Here is an 8,279-nt window from a genome sequence, read left to right on the forward strand (position 1 = left end):
TTATGACGATGAGGATGAATCAATACTGATATGGGGGAGGCTTAGAGAGATTGTGAACTGAGAGATTTATTATGAGAAGAGAGAGAAGGAAGATTAAGGGATTAAGCGTGCTTGGGAGTCGTATTTGCAAGAGTAAAGAGATGAGATTGGGTGTTGGGTTAACACGATTCGGGTTTTACAGGTCTGCCTTTTTCTTCCATTCGATCTACTCATTTAAAATCTGACGGCTATGGGAAGTTCGTTCCTTTCTGTCCCTTTATTTGTAGTCCATAGGTGAGCAGGCCTGAACATATAACAGCTAAGAAATTCTACGAGGTAACCTTCAGAAAATCAGCATTCCACTTTTTAGAAATCAGCATTGACTCATTGTAAGCAACTTCATTTTTTGCCTCTGAAAGCATATGGTTCAGCATCTTCTAATCAAACTCAAGAATAGAAAAAAAATTAAGGTTTAAACATGTCACAAACACACACAGACGCATGTCTCTATAAATGATCAGGAATGGTAACTAAAATCATGTCCTAATGAATATCCCTGATTGACAATGTTGCAGCTCGTCGTCAAGTTCCATGGCCTTTCAAATTGGAATGCAGTTTCTCCCTTTTTCTGTATTCCATTATCTGGTTTTTCATTTCTCGGTAAGAGATTTGCTGTCACGGAAAAACCATGCAAAAGCAACTGTGTCAAATAAACCCAGAAACTGGGGTGTGCTTCCAAACCGCTTTGAGATGAATCCAAGATTCAAGTTTCAAACTCGGTCATGGTTGCATGTTCACTGTGAATCCAGAAAACCCGTTTCTGTAAGCGTTAAACTTCATTCTATACCACCCATTTGGCACTTGGTTTTGTTTTCTATCTCTTGGGTTTCGCTATAAAACCCACCTCAATCTTCTTCAGTTCCTCACATTGTCCCAAAGCATTCTCTATCTCTGTTTTCTGTCTCAGCTTTCAACTACTTCAATCCCTTCTCTTTTTCTCCAAAATGGCCAGCTTTCTCAATCTTTTCACTATAAAAAATTTGCTTGTTCTTTCCATAGCGCTCAATCTGAGCTTTCTTTTCAATGTTAATAAACATGGCTTCTGGTTCAGTGTGGAGAGCCAGGAGAATAGATGTCCATCGATGGTTGAAAACCATGAAGCTCAAGCAACCATGAGGACCCTTCTGTCCGTTTCCTCTACGTCCGGTCAAGAAGACCTGGACAGAGTCATCAACCTCAACCAGTGAGTAGTACATCCAATTCCATACTCTGTTTCTTTCGATCATCTTCAAGTTTGTTGCAGTTTTAAATTTGATACTAATGGGCTGTTTGTTTTGATGCCTGACTTGCAGTGGTGACCCGACTATGTACGAAAAGTACTGGTTGATGATGAGTGAGAGAACCACAGTGGTGATTCCAGGGTGGCTCTCCATGAGCTACTTCTCAGATGCTAAAAGCCTCTGCTGGTTTTTGGAGCCGGAGCTTGCCAAGCAGATTATCAGACTCCACAAAGCCGTGGGCAATGCCGTCACCAAAGGGCGTCACATTGTGGTTGGAACAGGTTCGTCTCAGCTCATTATGGCTGCCCTTTTCGCTCTTTCTCCCAAAGATGGATCAGAGCCCATGAGCGTGGTAGCTACTGCACCTTACTACTCGGTGAGTTTTATATTTCTGCATCTGTTTGATTCTGTTGGTTGGTTTAGTACTTGAGCCTTGCCAGTAGACTGAAGTTGTATATGATCTCTTTGCAGTCTTACCCAGTGATGAGCACCTACCTCAAGTCGGGGCTGGACAACTGGGCTGGAGATACGAAAAGCTTCAACAAAGAAGGCCCCTACATTGAGTTCATCACCTCTCCGAACAACCCCGATGATTCGTCAGGTCCTCCACGGTGAATCGAACGGGAGGTATGTTGGTACATGATCTGGCCTACTACTGGCCCCAATATGCACCCATTTCCTCACCGGCAGACCATGATCTGTCATTGTTCACCGTCACCAAAGCCACAGGCCATGCTGGGACGCGTATTGGGTAAGCATTGATCCTATGTAACTTCATCATTTTTTTGTTCTTCTAATTGTTCTGCATCGATAACTTAACAGTTTTCTTCTTCATGAATGTTTCAGGTGAGCTCTAGTGAAAGACAACAAGTTGCCAAGAAAATGGTTAACTTCATAGAGCTCAACACCATTGGAGTATCCAGGGATTCACAGCTCCGAGCTGCCAAGATTTAGAAAGTGATGACCAACACCACTGAAAAACATGGCAGCTCGGATTCAAGGAAATCCTTCTTCGAGATAAGCTACCACCTAATGGAAGAGAAGTGGCAGCAGCTTCGAGCAGTGGTGAACAAGAACAGAATGTTTAGTCTGCCTCACTTTACACCGGGATACTGCCATTTCCTTCAACAAGAGACAAATCCTCAACCTGGTAAGTGAAGTTCACCACTAAACTATTAGTTTATGGCTTTATCAAATAAAAATAAAGACATAATATGAGCTAATTACTTACCTTTCTCTGTAGCTTTCGCGTGGCTGACTCGGGGAGGACTGTGAAAGCTTCTTGAGAGGGCATAAGATATTGACTCGGGGAGGAAGTACATTTGGGGTTAGCCCGGAATATGTACGCATAAGTATGACGGACAGGGACATCAACGTCAGTTTGTTTCTGAAGAGGTTGTCCAAAATCCAGAAGAATGTGTGGGTGTAATGTAAATTGAAGCCATCTATTTAAATAATTTAATCATATGGTTTCTCTTAATGAAATTTACATCGGTCCAAATCCAACAATTTCTATTTCCACACACGCACACACTTCTATGAGAAATTCGTTTGAATGATATACGAACTTCTGCTCCTTATAAATTTTGCTATATCAAATTTTGAAAATATCAAAACAGCCATTAAAATGACCAATTTACCCTTAAGTTCTTTTCTTTTCTTAGTTTTTTTTATTTGTTTTCATATTCAAAAATATTATAAGAGGTTTTAGAATTTGATGATTTGGGTTGACCTTTATAAACTTAAAGAAAATTGAAGAGGGGAAACATATAGAAGTTCAATCTTTGTTGTTTCCGCTGACTCAAGGATCTTATTGTTGTCGTTGACATTAAAGGATGATTGATATGAAGAACTGATTATTAACAAGGAGAAAGTGACAATGAATTTTTTCTCTACATTCCTAAAAATATAAAAAACCAAAAAAAAAAAATTAAGAATATGAAAACAAAGAAGAAAAACTAAGAAAAAAAAAAGAAATAATTTAAGGTAAATTAGGTTTTTTTGTCTGAGGGTAAATTAGTAATCTTAATGGCTATATATACCAATCTTAAGTCGGGATGGAAACATAAGATACCAATCTGATATTTTTAAACTTGATATACCAAAGTTTATAAGGAGCAAAAATTTGTATACCATTCAGACGAATTTCTCTAAAATTAAAGGCTGATTTCGAAAAAGAATAAAATTGAAGGCAATGTTTTGTAAGACAATGAATGCAAGTCAAAGAACTAACAAATATACGAAACTCTTTTCCCATGGAGTAAAATCTATATTGGGGAGGGGTTTTGATACTAATAAGGCGAGTTTTCAATATGATACCACCTGCAATCCAAATTGCCTAATTTCCCTGAGAGGTTCGTATGATACCACCTTGCCGTCTCCAAATTAAGTTTAAAACACCCGCACAGTGTTTAAGTCACATTGTGGTGACCCATATGATCTCTGATGTAGTTAAAACAGTAGTGCATATATTCCCAGTCAATTTCAAAACCATGACGTGAGGTACATTGATGCAACTAGTATCACTGCCTCGAGGGGTTTGTTTTTTCACCCATCCTAGATGTCCAAAGTCTCAACCATAAAAGTAGCGCTGTATGTTAGCAGAGAAAGACTAACCTGCATAGTTCTTCAACTCTGGTTTTACAAGCAAAACAAAACCATATCAATAAAACAGTAATGATACACAAGGGGCACGACCATTGCGAGAAGATTTCACCCACAACTCAATGTCATTTTATTGCCCTTCTTGGCAATGACAACTTCAAGCATTAGGAAAGACATACAAGCAGCGTCTTCTAAACTGGAAATTATTACAACCTACGAAATAAATACAACAAATACAAATCACTATTGTACATAGTTTAACAAGAGAGAAAAATCGCTATCGTACACATGCCAACTAGGAATCCCAGACATCATTGTTGCTCCATATCAAACCAGAAAACGAGAGACGTCCGAGCATAAATGACTCGGACTCGCTGCAAAGTCAGGTCTCCACTAGTTGAAACAGCTTTGGCACCTCCTTCAATTCGAGTCCGAGAAACAGAAACACCATCCTTATAACCCTTCACCGATGGAGACAACACAGTTTGCGCACTTGCCGTACTCACAATGGGGACTGAAAGGAAGTCTAGAGGATTTGACTCGCACTGAAGCACACACCCATCTATTGTGAGCCTTCCACTTCTATGAAGCAAACAACAACCCAGCTCTGTCTTCACTGTTAAGTTTGCCAATTTGCAGGTGGACAGGAACTCCAGTGCACTGCTCAAACAAAATGAACAGTGCATACCACACTTTTGTTTTTAGTAATTATCAAAAGAGAAATCATAAGAAAGAGTAGTGATCATTCAGGTTCACTCCCAGACTGCTATTGGCAAAATATTTAACAACCAATGGTACCAAAAGAGAAAGAAAGAAATAAGTCTTCTGGTTGGTGAAACAAAACTGGGTTGCATATAAATAGCATCCAAAAGGACATGTTTTTTTAGCTGACCCCAAATACGTACATTAGAATGTATTTTTCCTGTTTTGAGGTTTTGTCATTGTTTTGCTTGAAAATCAAGAATAGCAGAATAACTATAATTTTGACAAGGTTCCTTGATGTTTAACGTTCCAACTTTTGAATGAATTTTGTATATTGGAGAAGCGAAGGACATGGAACCAGTTGCCAATTATTTGCCACTAAAACATAACAGCATGGAAGTTGATCCTGGTGATTGGACATTTGAGAGATATGCCAAACCAATCACACCACATAAGTAGAGAGTTGAAACTTTGCAAACCTGTCTGCACCTCGAGAGCAAATGAGGGTCGTCTCATCCGGTAGCTCACCTCCGCCAATCTGAACAAAGTAACTTGCGATAGAAAATGGAGAAAAAAATGACCTACCGCTATAGAATTTATAAAGAAGTATTCCAGCACCACTACTTTGCAAGGGCAGACTCATTTTAGGATACATTTGGATGCAGAGCTATATGATCTATTTCCTAGAGCATATTGGAACCACCATAGTTTTCGACAGGTGTGGTTCAGTGTATAGCTTAGTTCACAACCTAACTCATACCATGCTAGTCTGCTATGACTTGACTAAAACCTACTTAAAATGCCATAACTTCAGTAAAGAACACATGTTCTACTGGTAGTAGGTACATAAAGGAACATAGCTGGCAGCCAGTAGGATGTGAGCACCACTCACTGAGAAAGGTTTTAGTCACTCAAGATAGACAGAGGTAGGATGCTATGTGCTTACTTTTCAAGTAGAAAGGAGTATATAAACTCTAACCACCTACCCCACACAAACAGATAAATATGTCGTATTGGAGGTGGAACAACGTCACTCAAACCTGGATAAAACTTTAATAAACTTTCAAGCAAAACTGTACTGGGTTTTCATATTCCTTACATAAGCTTATCCTCATATGAAGGCTTTGACCAAGGAATAGGGGAGGAAACATTTAAACCAAGTAGAGGTGAACTGCTGAGGTGCATGCAAGCAAAAATTGTCTTGATTACATTGAGACATACCAGGCAAAGTGGCTTTTTTATTTGAATATCAGAAGCAAGATGCCTGCCCCCAGCTGAAATTAGAATAGTGTCGCCAGGCCTGTAACAAAAAAATAATATGTAATGGGAAAATAGAATAATTTGTTGTTATACTCCACAGAATGAGCTAAAGAGTAATACAAACAGATACAACTACACAAACCTTGCGGCAGCAACAGCTGTCTCAATACTGGGGAAGACGCCAGGCTCCAATGGATCTTTAATAGACCGTTCAACTCTCAGCCACAAGCGAGGGTGACATGCCAAGAAAAGCCATCTGTGGCAAACCAGGGCGGTGTTATACCGATCTGCAAACTCAATAGAAATATGAGAGAGAAACAGAACAACTTTGTCATACATGTGAGAGCTTTACTAGATCTATAAATAGTTTGAAGAAATTGTAACATGACCACTTTATACAATCATAACCCTCAGTTGAATACCCCTCAAACTATCAGCAAACACTACATAACCCTCCCATATCATGTTTCCATTGGACCTAGAAAAAAAGTATGCGAAATAGAACAACAATTGATCTTTTTCTAAACAATCCCTTCTCTCTGGATTACTAAACATAGCTCCACTCTCACATGGTAACCAAAAATCACACATTTTCAGCAACCTGCCAGCTCTACTCTCTCACTCGCTCGTACCATAATAGCACTCCACCTATGACTCCAATACAGCCTTTCTCTAGTTCTACTTTTGCTGTTAACTCATCAAACACTTCTTTTCATAGTTTGACAAGAAGTTGCTGAAAGAGTTATTAATCTTCAACTTGTTTAAAAGTTCTGGTGATAAATTCCTTATAAAAATCTCATCACATTTCCCGTGTCAACATTATTACTATGAGAACAGAACATCATCAGCTATAAAGTCTATAATTTGAAGCATGACTGTATGAAGTCTGTAATTTGTCAAGAATAGAAGCCTCAAGTCCTCTAAATCCTATTTCTTTATCAATTCAATCAAATATCCCAGGACCTTAGAAGCACTAAATCCCAACAAAACAAATCAATTGAGCAATTCGAAAGAAACAATCCTAAACCCCAAATGCAAAAAATCCAAATTTGAGCCAAACCCCTTTTACAGGAACCATGAATTACAGTATTAAAGATTGAACTTTTTCCATTATGTACTAATAAAAATGGAAAAGGAGGAAGGAGAGGTACCTGGGATAGGAGAGAGGAAGCTAAAGATGTGCATGAGGCAACCATCATCTAGCTTGTTTATGAGACAAGACAAAGAAGAAGAAGAAGACTTTGATGAGCTGGTTCTCTTTGGAACACTTCGCTTCCACTTTGGTTCTTCTCCCACATCCCCCATAGCTTCTGTCTGTCTCTCTCTCTCTCTCTGGTTTGCTGCGAAAAAAGAGAGAGATCTGTTTGGATCATTGAGATATGTTTGACTAGGACTAACCGACTCAATCACACCGTACGCTTGCCTATTTAGACAGAATTACTCAAATGTCCCTGCATTGTTCCTTATTCGTCTTTTGTGTGGCAAAATCTTCTCTTGGGCGTATTTAACTCCGATTTTGATAGATGTTAGCTGAACTATCAATTTCTAATTTTCTATACAGATATTTGCATACAAAGTAAGACTCTCAATGCCTTTAAAGCAAGGACTAAAATTTCGCCGATCGTGGAAATTTCGACGGTCCAAAAAACGGATATTTCGATGGAAATTTCGAGGAAATATTGATTGCAGAAAAAAAATGAGAAAATTGACGGAAATTAGTAGAAAAACATGGAAATTTTAAATGAAACTTTGAGAGATGTTTGTTATCTCAATTATCTATTATAATTGACAAAAAAATCTTGAATAAACATTAATCATAGTGAGTTTTAGTTATTTAAGGTGAATAACTACGTGCTGAAGTGCTGAACCAATGATAATTCTTAAATTTTTACTGTAAAGTTTATACATCTAATTTTTTTTTGATGGCTGGATACCCAAAGGGAGGCTAGGCCATCACGCCTTATATACATATGATACAACATGGAATTACATGAGTGGTTTAAAGCCACATAGAAGACCTATGAGGTACATAATTTTCACTATCTTTATCGTTTCTTTGTGTAGAGTCTTCAGTATATTGTGAAGAGTAGTCATTAAATGATACCTCACCTTTGTAGTTTTGCATATATTGACTTACATGCCAACCATAAGGGTCAAGAGGGATTGACTGTGGATTTCCGTATTGGAAGTTGTAAGGATTGGGCAGCGCTTGACCTTGACCATAACCATAATCATTGGAAGATTGTACATCAGACTGTGACCATGCCGTATCACTTGATTCAGTTGATTGCACCCCGTAAGGCATGGAATAAGTTGAATAAGACATTGTCAGATTTTGGCCATAAGTGTATGGTCCATCATTGCCTCCTCCCACACTAGATGAGTCAAAAGTGGACAAAAAATTATATTCATGCGTTGGCATTCTTCCTTGGCCTCTTTCTCTTGGTGTATAAT

General features: G+C 38.5%; 1 protein-coding gene and 1 pseudogene across 2 annotated transcripts; one reads left to right on the top strand and one right to left on the bottom strand.

Moving 5' to 3' along the window:
* Positions 1 to 947: 947 nt before the first annotated feature.
* Positions 948 to 2,688, top strand: LOC101304820 (annotated as a pseudogene).
* A 1,219-nt stretch (positions 2,689 to 3,907) lies between these two features.
* On the bottom strand, positions 3,908 to 7,163 carry LOC101311129 (F-box protein SKIP5-like). 2 transcript variants are annotated; one of them, XM_004307076.1, is made up of 5 exons: positions 6,977 to 7,163; positions 6,013 to 6,112; positions 5,787 to 5,865; positions 5,045 to 5,103; positions 3,908 to 4,523 (listed from the first exon to the last, which is right to left on the bottom strand). In XM_004307076.1, exons 1-5 carry the CDS (start codon positions 7,128 to 7,130, stop codon positions 4,175 to 4,177), a joined length of 741 nt encoding a protein of 246 aa, XP_004307124.1. In that variant the 5' UTR covers positions 7,131 to 7,163; the 3' UTR covers positions 3,908 to 4,174. The 2 variants fall into 2 exon arrangements, with proteins under 2 accessions (XP_004307124.1, XP_004307123.1); XM_004307075.1 differs by having other exon boundaries at positions 5,968 to 6,112.
* Positions 7,164 to 8,279: the final 1,116 nt, after the last annotated feature.

The sequence above is a fragment of the Fragaria vesca genome, linkage group LG7 (genome assembly GCF_000184155.1).
Source record: "Fragaria vesca subsp. vesca linkage group LG7, FraVesHawaii_1.0, whole genome shotgun sequence".
NCBI classification, from domain to species: domain Eukaryota; kingdom Viridiplantae; phylum Streptophyta; class Magnoliopsida; order Rosales; family Rosaceae; genus Fragaria; species Fragaria vesca.

Coding starts and splice junctions, on each gene's coding strand:
- LOC101311129 (XM_004307075.1), bottom strand. CDS start 7,130: ATGGGGGATGTGGGAGAAGAACCAAAGTGGAAGCGAAGTGTTCCAAAG. Junction 6,113..6,976: donor CTTCCTCTCTCCTATCCCAG/GTACCTCTCCTT, acceptor TTGAGTTTGCAG/ATCGGTATAACACCGCCCTG. Junction 4,524..5,044: donor TGCTCTCGAGGTGCAGACAG/GTTTGCAAAGTT, acceptor TTGTTTGAGCAG/TGCACTGGAGTTCCTGTCCA.